This window comes from Elephantulus edwardii, unplaced genomic scaffold (genome assembly GCF_000299155.1).
Source record: "Elephantulus edwardii isolate Elephantulus edwardi_28Jun2011 unplaced genomic scaffold, EleEdw1.0 scaffold00102, whole genome shotgun sequence".
Classification (NCBI taxonomy): Eukaryota; Metazoa; Chordata; class Mammalia; order Macroscelidea; family Macroscelididae; genus Elephantulus; species Elephantulus edwardii.
In genome coordinates this window covers 8,553,156-8,570,351 of record NW_006399852.1, presented here as the reverse complement: position 1 = coordinate 8,570,351, position 17,196 = coordinate 8,553,156, and the positions used below count along the sequence as shown (strand labels likewise).

The 17,196-nt window shown below is 42.3% G+C and overlaps 1 protein-coding gene across 1 annotated transcript in view; it reads left to right on the top strand.

Moving 5' to 3' along the window:
• Positions 1–17,196, top strand: part of UTRN (utrophin) — a 704,039-nt gene that overhangs the window by 141,033 nt on the left and 545,810 nt on the right. The window contains exons 2-3 of the mRNA XM_006891679.1: positions 438–499; positions 17,055–17,147. Coding sequence (XP_006891741.1) covers positions 438–499; positions 17,055–17,147 — 155 coding nt within the window. The remainder of the gene's footprint in view (positions 1–437; positions 500–17,054; positions 17,148–17,196) is intronic.

Below are 17,196 nucleotides of genomic sequence, written 5' to 3'. Positions count from 1 at the left end.
ACACTCCAGTTGTCACACTCCGGTCATCACACTCCAGTCTTTACACTCTGGTCATCACACTCCAGTTGTCACACTCCAGTCATCACACTCCAGTCATCACACTCCGGTCATCACACTCTGGTCATCACACTCCAGTCATCACACTCCAGTCATCACACTCCAGTATTCACACTCCAGTTGTCACACTGTAGTCATAACACTTCAGTCATCACACTCCAGTTGTCACACTCTGGTTGTCACACTCCAGTCTTCACATTCTGGTCATCACACTCCGGTCATCACACTCCAGTCATCACACTTCTAATTAGCTATGGATCATTGTCCCTCCTGAGCTCTCCTAATGGGACAGTCGTAAACACTGCAGAATGGAGATCATCTTAGTTAAGCTCCTGATGAAGGTTCATTTGCTCATACTTTTCTCTTCTTTCTTCCTACAGATGAACACAATGACGTGCAGAAGAAAACCTTTACCAAATGGATAAATGCCCGCTTTTCAAAGGTAACTGAGACTTTTCTTAAAACCGAGTATCCTTTAAGTAACTCAGATCCCTCAGAGAGTGTGAGTGCAGAGAATTTTCCCTCTGGAGCATGACCTCACAGAGATCTCCTGAATATGCATGGCTTTGAGTAATAGCACAGTTTAAAAATTGCCTTGATCTTGGTATTTATAGTTGATTATTTGATTGCAATGTTTTTCTTGGTTTTAACCAAGTTTTTTTTTCTGAAGGATATTTTATCTTGATTCTGAGAGTGTCAGAAATGTGAAAACTGGCCCTGGCAGAGGGTCACAAATATAGATAGCATTTGTATAACTGGCAGTGTATTTAAGGTTACTCCAAATCAAAACAAGGACTTACTTGATGAAATTTTAATTTCATCAACATCTGCATTTGAGACTTGGTGCTATTCGAGACCCTTCAAGTATTGTCTGCAGATGACCCTATTTTGGAAAGCATAGTTTACACAATGGGAAGAGTTTGGATATGAAACATTTTATCCCAGTGGCCTCCGATGTGTTCATATGTATAAGATTATCTCTCCCTGTTACTTTTGGGGATTTCTTCAGGTTCTCAAGGAAATAGAATTGGCAAAATTATATATTAGTTGTAAGATTTGGGGGCTGGCAAGCCTGAATTTCATAGGCGATGTGGCAGACTGGTACAAGATCTGCAAGTCAGGTGATAGGAAAGTGAAGTGAGTTCTGTCAGAGCATTTCCTTAGTACAGTCTGGAGTCAGAATACACTCTAAGGAAACTCCCCTCTTAACAGATTAATTGCATGCATTTCATAACAGTATATTAAGACAGGTGATTACATCATATTACAGAATTCACAGAGTATTTATAGGATTAATAGACAACAGGATAGTTAATAATAAGGATTTAAAACCATGTTTCCATTTTCAGTTATACAGGGGGAAACAGCTAAGGCAGCACCTGTTGTAAATGTGCAGCATTCTTATTGTAAATCATTAAGAATTTTTCACCAGGTACACCATGGTTTGTCCTGCAAAGTCACACAAGGGTAGACTATGTTGTGGGATTTTGAAAAATTCTAAAGATCTCAGAAGATATTGATTAACTAAAGGAGCAAAGTAAGAGATGCAAAATGAAAAACACATATTCCTAGACACGCTGCTCATTTGCTTATGACTGTAGGCGAATTACGAAGCCAATTTTTCAAGTCACTTAACTTTTCCATAAAACACTCACGATCATAATTACCTGCCTCATATTGCTAAAGATTATTGAGGGATTATGGTGAAGCATTAGGGGCTATTTTAATGACTAAGAATGCTAAATAGGAGCCTATCTCATGCTCCTAACTTGTGGTATCTTTGCTATATATGTACATTTACATTAAAACCAAAGTGGAAAAAAAACACTGGCTCTTGAAGTGCATGTGATCTGGGACTGGAGTGTTTTGTTCTGAGTTTCTCTGGTTTGTTGTGGGTTTGTCTCCTGGGGAGGCGGGGAGGCTTCCTTGCTCCATTGTTGGGAAGTTGCTGTGACTTTGAGTTTTTGTTCTCTTTGGCCAACTCTTTGAGATGCTTGTCGGGGGAGCTGAGAATGGACACTTGCAGGAACCTGCTTTTTGACACTGTCAGCAGAGGCTCACCAGGTGAAGATTAGGGATAGAGGCTGCGAAAACTTAGACATGAATCACTTTTTAATTTGGACACATTTCTGAGTTTAATCAACAGAAATTTATTGCCTCAGTTCTGGAAGCTGGTAGTTTGTGGACCATGACATGTCCTCAAGTTCTAGGGTCCCCCCCTTTTTTTTAAAGACAAAGTAGGCAACTGCTTCCAATAAATTACCATTCCAGACTTGAAGTTTAATTTGACAGAACATAAAAGAATTTGTGAAATGCTTTTTATGGGTTTCATTTCAGACTTACTCAGATGTGTTCTTTTCAGAGAGAGTGGAATATTACTGGCTTTTTTTTTTAAGTGATTTACTTAGATCTTTTCCAAAGTAGTAGTTTATTGAATTTTTGGTGAAAGTGTGTGTACTAAGTAAGATTCCCACTTGGAAGCTTCTGCATAGCTTGCTCACAGTTGTCACTTACATTTATCAAATGTGTCAGTGTGCTCTTTGTAGTGTTTGTTCCATTTCTAGTACTCTTGTTTCCCTGTCTCTCTTATCTTCTCGTCTTCATATTTCCATAGCTGTTAATTTTGGTCTCTTTCAAGTGACTTTAAATTTTTTTAAATTTGTCTACTAGTTTATTTACAAAATTTAAATACAAATTTGAACAAGTTCTTTCAATTTCCCTCACCCCGCACCCATCAAATTGTACAACCCAATGATTAATCCCCTCATCCCCCTGTACATCCACATCCCTCTGCTTCCACCCTCTCCCACCCCTCCTGGATCCTTATTCTACAATAACAGTTTTATGCAGTATTTATCCTTATGTGACTGAGTTAGTTCACTCAGCATAATGCTCTTGGGTGATTTTTAAGTAGAGCTCTGATCTTACAGACATGATGCTTTAATTGTGTGCTGCTCTGCTCATTTGCTGAAGGGTGGCCTCAGAGGAGAGATAGCCCTGCACCTAGGTTTGAAGAATGTGTGAGTCTGCTGGTCTCATGGAAGTCCTCTGTGCTCTACTGTTCCACATGGGACATTGCTTCTCGTGAATTGAAGGCATACGAGTCAAAGCAGAGTTAGACACAGTGAGGTTACAATGAATGAATAAAGTGGAGGGATGAACAATGGAGAATGTCTCCAAGCCTCTTAAGAGACAATTGGCTGCACTTTGTCATCGTTCATTTCAACCTCTCTGGAGAACTGGCACTTGATTTGAGAGATGTGTGTTTACTGTGCATGGTAAATCTACATTTCTTCTTGTTGGATACTGTTGAGTCCGAGCCTACTCATAGCTGATACTCCAGCAGGTTGTCAGAGGCAGGAAATTGTGCAGGAGGAGATAGGCTTATCACATTTCTGACCAAAAGATGTTGGGTCTATTCTGTTTTTACAGGGGCATTGGAAATTCAGTGATGGAACTGTCTCCTCCCATGAAGAGACCTGGGTTCAGTTCCAAGTGTACCTTGAGCTCAGTCAGCCTCTCGGGGCTTGTGTGTTGTACTTACATTTCAGGCTTCGGCAAGAGCTATCAGATGAAGATGAGCTATGAAGAAAGGCTGGGTGATCTCACACCTTCTGGAAATTCAAACTCATTTCTGTTGATTCGTAACTGACTCGTAGCTGGTGCTGTAAATAGCATGGGAGGAGATTGCCTGACCTTCTCTTGAGGAGACCCTGGGGGATCTCATTGCTAACCTTTGGGTTAGCATAGTCCTCTATGGACTGCAGTACTCTCTGAGCCACTGTGGTTTGAGATCCAATGGTTTAGGGTATCCAGGATTGGAAGCCAGGATTGGTTGCCTGGTGATTAAGGAGTTGAACTGCCAACCCAAAGGCAAGTGGTTCAGATCCACCAGCTGCTCTGAGGGAGAAAGACTGGCAGTCTCCGCCTGTGTGATTTACAGCTTCTTAAACCAAATTGGGGGAGGGGGTCAGCTTTGAGTCAATGTTGATAAAAAGACAAGAAGTTGAGGTGCTTTACATTGTTGGTTATTTAAAATAAGGGGTTAAGGCTACTGCCAGTTTTTTATTCAACAAAAAGAAAGTTCATTTATTCACTCTTAAATCATCATTACTATTGGAGAAGGTGTGGCCAGAGTGCTTCCTGGAGGCAAGGATGGCTAAGCTCCATCTCACATACTTCGGGCATGCTGCTAGGAAAGGCTGTACGTTGGAGAGGGACATCGAGCTTGGAAAAGTGGAGGGTCAGCTAAGGTGTGGAAAACCCTCAATGGGAAGGATTGACACAGTGACTGTAACAATGGGCTCAAGTGCATCAGAGATGAAGAGGATGGCACAGGAGAGGGCAGGGTTCAGGTCTGCTCGTAGGATCACTATGAGTCGTACTAAGCTCAGCTGGCACCTAACAACACCACCCTTCACCCTGACCCCGAGGTGCTCCTCTTCTTAGGGAAGCCTAATTATTGAAGACCTGAGATCTGCAGACTTTTCCATCACTTTACCAGTGGTGCATATAAAGGCATTGAGGTCTGCTGGCAGTGTGGCTGGTGTGCATCCATTAGCCTGCAGTCCAGGCCTGACCCTCTGTCCGTGGGGCCTGCCTCTGTCCTCATCAAAGTTCGAATCAGCTCTGCTTCCCTTGTTGAAGGCAACACAAGCATTTTGTAGCTGCCGTTTTGATTTATTATCCAGTGAAATTTATTATTTTGTGGTGCTTGCGTTTGATCACCTCTTGTGGTTTGTTTGATTTTATGACAGTGTATTGTTGTTGTTGTGTGGTTGAGTCAGAACCAACTCATGGCTGACCCTTCAGGGGTTTTCTGAGGCAGTTAATCCTATGGGAGGAGACTGCCCGTCCTTTTCCTGTGGGGTGGTTAGTGGGTTTGAACCTCCTGTCTTCAGGATTGCAGCACACCATCTTATCCTCTAGGCCACTACTGTATAGTCAGGAAATTATCAGGATGCTCTGGCTTCTTTTGCAGAAGCACAGAGAGTTAAACCACTGTTGGAAATGACTGTGGCTTGGACGAGTCTGGGGACAGTGAAGATGTGGAGAAGGATTACTCTGGAATGTGATTTTGGAGATAGAAGTGACAGGATGAGCTGTTTCTTGGATCGGAAGGCCGTGATTGTTGGTGTCTGAACAACTCTAACAACTCTGTAATTGTTGTGGAGTCAGCTCTGGCTTGTGGTGAACTTATGTGTAACCCTTTTTTAAATTTTTTTTTTTTAATTTTTATTGTATTATTTTTACGTGTACTGTCAAATCAGATCTGACTGGTACAGGAGGAGATTGCTCCCTCCTTCTCCAGCAGAACGTCTGGTGCATTTGAACCGTGTACCTCTGGGATTATAGTGCAGCGTCTTGCCACTAGGCCACCAGAGCTCCCCTAATTTTTTTTTTAATTGTTGAGAGTTTAATGAAAGTTTGTAGAGAACTTGGATTGCTCTTGGAAAAAGAAAGTGCAGCCAGAGAGAGTGCTCCTTGGAGGCAAGGATGGCTGAACTTGGGCATGAATGAAAGGTTGCCTGGACTTGTCCTGCCTTAGATAATTTTTGTGTCTGGGTCCATTGTTGTTTCAATCCACATCGTGAAGGGTTTCCCTAATTCACTGCCCCTTGCCCCTTGAGTTGTGGTGCTGGAGAAGAGGATTGAACATACCGTGGGCTGCCAACAGAACAAACAGGTTTGTCTTGGAGAGGATGAAAATGAGGTTACTCCTTCGAGGCAGGGATTCTGAAACTCTGTTTCACATACATTGGACATGTGGCCAGGAGGGACATTCTGCTTATATTTTGCCTAAGACGGATGTGTTTTTTAGCAGCCCACAGTCTATTTGATATTCCTTATGAATACCCTACGTCAAATGCTTCTTACTTTTTTTTCAAATGCATTGATATTTTTTTCTGTCTTCCTTTTTCATTGTTCAGTCTTCATCTACCTTTGATTTAATTGAAAAGACCGTAGCTTGGGCCAGGTGTACCTTAGTCATCAAAGTGATGTCTTAAAGAGGTCTTTGCAGTAGATTTACCTGTTTAAATGGGTCATTTGGTGTATTGGCTACTGTTTCTTGGGTATTGATTGTTGATCTGAGTGGAACAAAATAATCGACAACTTCAGTTTCTTCCTTTAGCATGCTTTTGTTTTTATCAGTCTAAAATTATAGAAGGTAAGCTCTGTGGCCTAGTGGCAAGAAGCTGTACTGCATTCTCAAAGGCATAGGGTTTGAATCCATCAGCTGCTCTGTGGGTGAAAGATGAGCGATCTCCTTCCGTGAAATTAACTGCCTCTGAAAACTTGCCAGAGGGTCAGCCAAGGTCATTTTGTTAGAGGGTCAGCCAAGACTCAGTGATACACAACAATAACAACAACAACAACAACAACAACAATGATTTTATAATTAATCCTTCTCTAGTTTCTGTTGGACCTTTTCTTTGTCTCTCTGTGTGACCAGTTTGTCAGTGCCTGGAAGGACTCCTGCTTGACTTGTCTGTGTGTGGTTTTCTCTGTGCAAAGATTGTTACTCTGACTTGATAGAAAAGATTTGTCTGGAACTGAGTTTGTTGTTTTTTTTTTTTAATTCCATATATCAAGAGATTAAACACAGGAAGCCAGATTTCTTGTTTCTTCTTCAAGCAGATGAAAATTAACAATAACAACACCTAGGAGTTTTGCCACCAGTGGGTCTAAATTCCTCCGTGGCCACTTGCCTAAGACTAAGATCTCGCTGTCCCCTTTGGCCTTAAAGGTGACTGGCAGTCTCCTAGTCTTACTGTGGACTCTCACATTTATTCCTTTAAGTCACTGTAGATGCTAACAGGCCCTGCTCTCTGACAAACTGGAAAAAAAAACACACTCTAAAAACACACCAACAAAAACGTCAATAGCGATGGCACCTGGGCTGTTTTCATCTCTCTGGTATTGTGCATAATGCTATGGTAACCATGGTGTGTATAAATCTGTTTGTATTGTACTATCAACAGCTGAACAGATAGATAAACATTCACACAGTGTAATACTATACAGCACTGAAAAATAACAAATTTATGAAACACTATGCAACCTGGATGAGTCTGGAAGACATTATACTGAGTGAAACATCTTAGTTACAAAGAGACAAATACTGTATAAGTCCATTATTGTAATAATAGGATCGAGATAGGGTGGGGAGGACAAAGAGTGGGAAAAGAATGGATATGAACACTGCACTGGAATAGGTGAAAGAAATGCATTAGGTAAGCAATGGATGACGAGAGGCCATGTGTATGACAGTGAATAGCTTCACAAGGGAATGGGGGAGGAGGAAAGTGTGTATGAGTGAACAAATAATAAAACACAATAACAAAAACCCAACCCAACTGAGTGCTATCACATCATAGCTGACCATCTGTTGGGCATCAGACACTGTAAATCTCATGGGAGATTTCTCCTGGGAAGCTGCTGAGAATATGGACTTTGGGTTAATGGTGCACCTCCCTGTGTGGTGATGTTTTTGTGACGTGTTGTTGAGTCGGAACTCATTCATATAGCAGCTGACCCTCCAGTGGATGTTTTAGAGGTTGTAAATGGCACAGTGGGAGATTGCTCCCCTTTCTCCCTGGAGCAGCTTCCAGACTCAAGTGTATGGCTTTGGCCTGACTGCACAGCTCCTCGTTCATCAGGCCACGAGAGCTCCTACGGAGCAGGCGCTGGGTCTTCACGTTCTCCCACAGACCCCGCGTTCTTCCCAGGCATTGTGATAACTGCTTGGGTCTGAGTCATGACGGGGCTGCCGGCCTTCATGCTGTCTGCTCCTGTGGTTCATAGTGGCAGAGGGAGGCTGCCATTGTTTTTAGTTGTCTTTACACCCTTCTGACTCATAGGGTCCTAACCTACAACAGAATGGAACATTGTCCAGCCCTGTCCCTCCCATCTCCCCAATTGTTGTTGTCACGAGGCATCCTGCGTACCTTCCAGGCCAGAAGGTCCATCTTCCAGCAGTCTGACAGGCAGTGTGTTGTTGTTCCTAGAATTCATTGGCTAAATAGTTAGATTTTCAGACATTTATTCCTATTCTTCATTTGGAATTTGTGTTGAAACAGACAAACTAACAGCTGGTGGGTAAATAAGTACCACGAGGGGAGAAGAAGGAGGTGTTGGGGAGAACAGAGTGAGAGGAGGGAACCGGTGACGCTAGTGACACTAGGACTATAACCTGGTCATCTGTACTCTCTTAACACGTAGCATCTGTTTTTGAGGTTTAATTGTGATCCAGCATGTCTCCATCATCCATGTTCAAAGATGTCCATCTGTACTCTTGTGTTTATTGTAAAACCATGGAGAGCCCCACTTTAGAATGGGGAGAATGACTTCAACCTGACATTTCTTCAGGGTCAAGCACAAGAGTCATATTCACCAAATATTTGGATAATTAAATTATTCACCAAATGTTTGGATAATTGAATTATTCACTATATTCTCTCAGAGAAATCTCTGCAAACAGCGCTTAAGTATATAAATAGGAGGTTAACTCTGAAGATGATTCAGTTTTTGTTTTTCTTAGGAGGTGTCTTCTGACGTTCTCAAGCTGTTTCCCAGAGCAGATCCCATGTTTAGAGCCTTTAATTGGCAAGTGTTAGTTATGGTTTATGACAAGGCTTTAAACTGGTTTGAACCAGTGTCGCAATAAGGGAATGGGAATAGATTTGATATTTTAAAACCTAGGTGATCCAGGATGCTGACTGGAATGGTAAAAATGATGAGTTGAGGGCCTGGACTGGGACTCTTGAAAGAGGTGTGGGCAGCCGTTTCAAGTAGCTGTGGAGGGAGCAGAGTGGCTTGGTTAGCTGCTGGTCAGGAACTTTACTATGCAGTACTCTGCTGCCTTTTTTGTTGTTGTGTTTGTTAGGTACTATTGAGTCAAGTATACCTCATAGCTACCTTCTGAACAGTCGTCCTGAACCCTGCCCTATCCTGTGCCATCTTCATTATCTCTGACACACTAGAGCCCATTGCTGAAATCCTTGCATCAGTCCATCTCATTGTGGGGAGGTCCTTCTCCTTTAGTGACCCTCCATCTTTCCAAGTATGATGTCCCTTCCTAAGGAGTAGCCTCGCTTATCTACGTGTCCAGAGAATGAAGACAAAACTTTGCCATTATGGCCTCCAAGGAGCGCTCTGGCTGCACCGTCTCCAAGACATTCTCTCTCTCTCTGTCTCTTCTTTCCGCAGTTCATGGGATATTCAGTACTCTTTTCCAGCACCACAGTTCAAAGGTAGCAATTCTTCTTCCATCATTGTTATTCATTGCATGGCTGTCTGATGCATGCTGGTGATTAAGACCGTGGCCTGGATCAGGGGCACCTTAGTCTTCAGACTGACATCATTGCTCCTCAGCATTTTGGAGCAGTCACTAACAGCCTCCTTGCCCAGTGTGTCTTCTGATTTCTTGACTGTTGGTTCCACGGATGTTGATTATTGGGCCAAGGATGAAGAAGTTGTCGACACCTTCAGTCCTTTTCCCACCTACCATAATGCTGACTGTTGGGTGAAGACTTTTGTTTTCTAGATGTTGAGATGTAATCCATACTGAAGGCTGTAGTCCTTGATATTATGTTGCAAGCATTTTATGCCTTTCTCACTTTCAGCAAGCATAATGCCTGTTGTTGATGAGTCTTTCTCTAATCCTGATGTCACATTCTTCTTCATACAGTCCAGGTTTGCAAATTATTTGCTCGGCATACAGACTGAATAGGTATGGAGAAAAGATACAGCTCTGATGCCCACCCTTCCTGATCTTAAACCATGCAGTGTTTCCTTGCTCAGTTTAAGTAACAGCCTCTTGGTTTAGGTATAGATTTCAAATTAGCACACTTAAGTGTTCTGGGATTCCCATTCTTCTCAATGTTACTCATAATTTTGTTATGATCTATACAGTCAAATGCCTTTGCATAGCAGATAAAACACAAATAGACATTTGTCTGGTATTCTTTTTCTATTAATTTTAATGAAAGTTTACAGAGACTTAGGGTTTCCATTCATTCATTGTTAAAATTTTCTTCCTATTCCCCCCCACCCCAATTTGCTGTTCTCTTTGAAAAGTAAAAGAAAAATTCTTTCATTGTTAAACAGTTCCTCCCCCCAAGTCCACTCCACTATGCAGCCTTCGCTCTGGACTCCTGTCATGACAATAATACCCAATCACATATGCCTTTTAAACAGTTCTCTCCCTCATCTGTTTCAATGCAGTATAAATTATTTATCCCATGTTTCTCAGTCTTTCAGTTAGGACCCATGTGACATTAGCAGTGATATTCTTGGTGTAGTGGCCTCTTCTATAGCCAACTTCAGCTTCTTCTAGTAGTTCCCTGTCTATGTACTGTTCTGGCCATTTTTGAACCTTCGACAATATTTTGCTTTCATGAGATAGTAATGATTTTGTCTGATAACTTCCACATTCTGTTGAATTCGCACCTATCTTGGGAATGGGGACAAATATAAATTTGTCTTCCAGTCAGTCAGACAGGTAACTGTCTTCCAAATTTCTTGGCATGAACTGGTGAGCACATCCAGGGCCGCATCTGCTAGTTGAAAATGATGTATCCCATCTATTCCGGGGCCTTATTTGTTGCTCATGCCTTTAATACAGCTTGAACTTCATCCTTCATCACCTTTGACTTCCTTAAGTTTTCAGTGTCAGTTAATTCTTTTTGATACAACGGTTCTGTGTATTCCTTCCATCTTCTTTTGATGCTAACTGGGAGATTTCTAATAGGATTTTATCCTGCCTTTCCCTCCATCCCAGTTAATGTTCAGTTCACACATATTTTAAAAATGTGAGGGTATTCCTGAGTTGATTCATCAGCCATGAATGCATTGGGTCAAATCTCTTCAAAGTCCTGCTTTAAAATTTTGTGCTTAGAAAAATTAGTCTTCATGTTGAGCTAATTATATGTGGTACATTTGGTGGCCTTGTGGGTAGAAGTTATACTCTTAATGCAAAGGCGAGCTACTTCAATCCACCAGCAGCAGAAAGATGGACAGTCCCCTCTCCTGCAGCTGACAGCCTCTGAGGACCCTCTGGAGAGTCGGCTGGGTGTCACTTCTGACTCATCCACAGTGAGTTTGAGTCTTGTTGGATCTCTCTGTTGCACCCTTTGGGAGATCATTAAGTATATTCCCTCACTGAATTAGTATTTCCTTTCCTGTGGATTTGCAACCAGATTTGTGGCACTATGTTCTGGTGTTGCTTCTCAAGTTATCATTTCACCTAAAAAAATCTTAGGTTCCTATTTGTAAGTCCCTCACTCCCTCATTGCCATCAATATGGAACCCCTCATTTCTGATCCTTCAGCACTTTTTGTCAGGCTGTAAATAACAAGAGATTATGCCAGAGAGGCACCTCTCCTTTGGGTTAGTAGCACGACTCCTTGCAAACTATACCACCCAAGCTCCCTGTCTGCAAAACGGGGGTGAAAGCTTTCAAAAACTATTACAAAGAAACGACCAATACATACAAACAGTGCACCTGATTCTCTGTAAATGTCTTATGTACTTGGCACATAGTAGGTACTTGCTATTACTGTGTCTGAGAACAATTTTTTTAAAATGTAAATTTAAATTTATTATTAATTTCGGTAAAAATTTACAGAGATTTTGAGTTTACATTCATTCATTGTTGCACTTTTCCCCCCTCTCAACCCTCCCCTCTAATACACTACCCTCTTAGAAAAGTAAAAGAAAAATTCTTTCATTGTTTTACAAACCCTCCCCCAGGTCCACTCCACCATGTAGCCTTCGCTGTAGACTCCTGTCATAACAAAAATACCTAATCACATATCCCTTTTAAACAGTTTTGAGAACAATTTTTTAAACTGCCTGTTTTTATATGATTTTTAACTGAAATAGAATTTACATTTTAAAGTTGTTGGACAATATCAATAATATTAAAATTATACAAAATGAACATTTTACACAAATAAAGTTTTATTGGAACATGACCATGCTCGTTTACTTATTTGCCCAGAACACTTGATTACCATCCTTGTCACGTTCTTGTTACTCTCCAGGGTTCTAGGTGCAGCTTGTTCCTTGGCACAGATTGCTTCCTTTCTTCCATGGATGGACATTCCTAGGTTGCATTAGTGAAGAATATGTATTATTTTGTAGTGATTGACTGTGTGTGTGTTGAGTGTGGGGGTGTGTATGTGAGCCAGGGGCAGTGGGTACCCTTGTATAAGTGATGAGCTTCCTAAAAGGCAGACGGAACTGTGTTTCTGTCATCTTTGTAGTTAGCATTTGGTGGGGGCGGGGGGAGGATTTTTCTCATGTTTCTTGTTTAGTAAACAAATGGGTTAACTACATAAGAGGAAATGAGTATTTCATTCAGAAAAAAATGAATACCACGCCCAGAATGCCCCACTTTTCCATTGAACACAATTTGACTTAGAGATACATCCTCTTAGTTTCCAGTTGAAATATATTTTGTTTCCTGCTGGGCTTCCGGAGCCCTGTTGTGTTGCCTATCAGTTGCACTTGAATGGGAGTGATCCCCGTGGATCTGCTTACGACTGAAAGTGGAATTTGAATGCTCTTTCTCTGTGAATTGAAGCTAATTTACGCGCATGTTCAGAGCCTGTTTTTGCCCTCCTGCCTGTGATAGATAAAAGGGGTGCCTTCGCGTGTATGTGTGTGTCTTATCAGCCCTTCCAGGTATTGTTGACATTTTATGACATTTTTTTCTGACAGCAGAAAACACTGATGTTGGGAGATGAATGAGCGTATTTACCATTTATTGAACATCTGTCATCGCACTTTGTAACAGATAAACAAGTAGAGTAAGGTTAGGGAGCTTGCACAGAGCTATCTGGCTTGTGAGAGGTTCCATGTCAGATAGGGTAATGATGGACACTCATATGATTTATAATAAGGACACTTGCTTTCATCTGTTTTATTTCATAGTAGTTGTTGCTTGCCATTAAGTTGGAACCACGTCATAGCTGACTCTGCTGAGTTTTCAGACGCAGTAAATCATACGACAGATGATGGCCCGTCTTTGTTCCGTGGAGCTGCTGGTGTATCTGAACCATGTGCCTTTGGGATTGCAGCACAGTTCCTTACGATTAGGCCAACAGAGCTTATTAGATTGTGTGGTGTTTTATTTTAGTTCTTTAGGAAGAAGATGCACAGTGAACGTTTTATGCTGACCTGCCATGTACACATGTAATTATTATTTATGTACAAAGCAGTGGTAGAATTTTTGTGAGAGACTGGGGTTTGCTTCCCAGCCAATATGCTTTAAATAGCCACCCCTCTTCTGTCAGTGGAGGCTTATGTGTTATTAGGACACAGAACAGTGGAGCTTCTAGACTAAGACAAGCGTGGGAAAAAAAAGGCCTGGTGATCTACTTATGAAAAAGAGGTTCGTGAAAACTGGAGGTCACAGCTGTCCATGCGTCACCATGTTACTTGATGGTGACTAATAACAATACACTCACCACATCTGTATCTCTTCACATTCTCTCTGTGTGTAAATACACTCGGGTTTTTTTTCCTACCAAGAAATTTACCTACATTCTTGTGTCTTCTCTGTATCTAAGACCAAGAGTGTTCAACGCTCCTTGAAATAGAACTTGATAATTGGGTGGCAGATTTGCTGTTTGCATTTTGGAGGGAGTGGGATAAAGGACCCTTTGTCTTTGTAGTTCCCTGGATGCTCATTTACTGCTCTTGAGTCAGATCCAATGATAGTGGTTTCTGAGCCTGTAAATTGTGAAGGACGCTGCTGTCTTTCTTTCTTTTAGTGGCTGGTGGCTTTGAACTGCTGGCCACTTACAATCTTTGAGTTAGCAGTGAACTTGCTAAAAACTGTCCTATGAGAGACACCTACATTGCTGTTGTTGTTAGGTGCTGTTGAGTCTGCGATGACTCATGGTGACGCTGTGAACAAAGGATCCGAGCCCTTTTCCAGCTTGTACCGTTATCTTACCTCTGCTGTACGTAAGCCCGTTGTGACAATCACTGTGTTAGTCCATCCTGTGAAGGTCTTCCTCTTCTTTCGCTGATCCTCCACATTTCCAAGCCTGATGTCATTTTCCAAAGGCTGGGTGTGGGAAGTCGCCCCTTGCACTGCTTTCTGAAGTTTCGTCGCTGCGCCATCAGCGAAGTTGTCTGTATGACCCCAGCCCTGTCCCTGGCCATGCAGATGGCAGCTGGGAATGGAGAAACAGCTTTGTTTGGATTCAAAACAGTTCTGCTTTGTTTTGAGTGAACACTTTACCATACTGCCTCTCATTTATACTATGTGAACTATGGAAGAGGCACATAGCACAAATCATGAGAGGAGAAGTAAAAACAAACAAAACTTCCCCCAAAACAACAAACCAAACAAAAAGCCCAATGGGTAGGATATTGCAAGATTTTAGGAAATTTCTGAACAGCCCCTTCCCTCTTTTCTATTTCAAACTCAGAATAAATTTTCTTTTATATGATATATATAGTAGGGAGCTCTGATTGCTTAGTAGTAAGAAGCTTTGTTGCAATCCCAAAGGCACAAGGTTCAAATCGACCAGCTGCTCTGTGGGAAAAGGATAGGCGGTCTCCTCTTCTGTAATTTACTGCCTCTGAAAACCCACTGGAGGGTCAGCTATGGGATGGTTCCTGCTTGACACACACAGTAACAACAACATGATGATAGATAACTGAACTTCTACTCTCTCTCTCTCTCTCTCTCTCTCTCTCTCTCTCTCTCTCTCTCATGTAATCATTATTCTTTATAATGTATCATTATTAACTCTGGGAAATGGAGCTAGTAATCTGTGCAGTTTTCATAGTGGTGCTGTGGTTTATTTGACACACTTCTGTGTTACAAAGCTGAGCTGTTCTATAGAGTTTTTTTGGTTTTACCTTGTAGATTTTTGTTTGTTTTTGTTTTTGCTTTTTTTTTTCACAGATATGGAATTTGTCAGGGAAGTAACATGTTACAATTCAGGTTCAGGAACAACCCAGATCATGGCCATAGGTGATGACAAGGCTTTGTGTGATCCTTGGCCTCGAGCCCTTGGCTTCTGCCACATAGGTCCTGTCGCTCTGCCAGTGCAAATGCCTCCATAAAGCACCTCACTCCAGTGGCAAGTCTAGGTCTAAAGGTGCTGAACTCTAGCTTCATATATTGGCAAACTTAGTTCTCCCCTAAATGCTTGGACGTGTCCCACTCTAAGACAAGCCTCCCGACCAGGGGCTCCCAGGTTTATTGCTCCACCACCTGGGAACCCTCTAGCTCTTTCCACTCTGCCCTCACTCATTGTTGTACATTTTGCTCCCTCTCCCTCGTCCCCCCAGCCATGTTGTACTGCACCTCTTGCTTCATTTTGTTGGGATACCGTTTTACCTTTTACAACAGTTTGGTCAGTAGAGTTTTCCTGGGTTTACCCTTTACAACAGTCCATCCGGCCTTTTATCCCTGAACTGCCCTGTAGGTTAAATCACTTATCTTTAGGTTTGTCACTGATTTTAAACTGTCTGCACCACTTATTAAATGGTGTTTTATCATTGAGGAAGGAGCCCCGGGAGCCTGGTGCTCAGGGTGACAGTTTACCAACCAGAAGCTCGACAGTTCGAGTCTACCAGCTGCTCTGGGGGAGAAAGCTGTGCTAGCCCTTCCTTCCCACAGAGATGTAGAGGCTCAGATGGAGGGGTTCTCTGAGGCAGAACTGACTTAGAGACAGGAGTCAGGTTTTACTGTTGTTTGTTTTAATTCTTGACAGTTTAAAAAAATCTATTATTTCATCTTCACAATAAAATGCAATTAAGAGGAGCGAGGGTGGGGGGGGGAAATGCAGTTCAGAAAAAGGTTAGGTGGCAGCTGGACCTGGCTCACTATCCAGTTAGTGACCAATGTGTTCAGACCCAGGCTTCCTGACTCCACCTCCAGGGCTGCTGTGGTCCATGCAGAGACCCGCCAAACTGAAGGGAGGTGGGTTTCTGAGCTCTAACACCGGAGTTTGCTTCCTGCAGTTCATCAGCCAGGGGTGAAAATGTCCGAATTCTGTAAGCCTTTGAAGGAGCGTGTGGCTCTGGAGTCAGACCATTTGGTGGTTAACTGAAAGGTTCCAACTCCCTGGCCTTTCTCTGGGGGAAAGACGCAGCTCAGCTCTCTACTTCCACAAGATAACAGTTTTGGAGACACTGTGGGACAGTTCTGCTGTATCTCTCACTCTTACTTAGAATCGACTTGATGGCAGCAGATTTGGTTTTGGTTCTTATAAACCTTTTCATTCAAAAGATTGGTCTTGTGGTGGTTGTGTTCTGTCGAGTCGGAACTGACCCTTAGTGAACACTGCAGCAGGTATGTAGAGGCAATAAATTCAGAGACCTGGGGGTGGGGCTGGGGAGATTGCCCATCTGTGGAGCAGCTGGTGGACTCAAACGCCTTTGGGATTGCAGCGCAGCTTCTTATCACAAGCCCATCAGAGGTCACTGAATTCCCTACAGAGAGCATGATCTTGTAGTACTGGCCTCATAGTCATTCATTCATTCATTCACAAATAAAAGACTAGCATTATCAGTGTGGCACCTGAGAGCTGAACTTGTTGACAAGGTAAATTGTCCATAATGCTAATTCTGAGTTGGTGTCATTATACCACAAAGGACAGTGGTGTGATGACTTTGTACCACAGATGGGATTGAATCCCCATGCCAGGGTGGACTCTGCTTGTTGATAGATGTCACTACCTTCCTTTATCATTCCTGGCTCAGGGACATACTCCACCATTGTGAAGATACATTAACATTCATCATAGCTTTTTTTTTTTTTAAAAAAACTCCTATTCTAAAAAGTAATGTAAAGCATTCTTTAAAAGCTCTCTGCACTTACTCTTCCTGTCCAAGGGAAGGTTGGAGAGTTTACAAATCTTCCAGAACTTTTTAATGGGAAACAAGAAATGCATTCATTTGTTTGCCAGCTAGGGTAGGGATTTTTGCTATCGGCTTAACCCATACTTTTGTTTTTTGTTTTCTAGAGTGGGAAGCCACCCATCAGTGATATGTTCACAGACCTCAAGGATGGAAGGAAGCTATTGGACCTCCTCGAAGGCCTCACCGGAACCTCGCTGGTGAGAAACATCATTGTCAAATACAAGGCTAACCGATCGTTACTGGCCA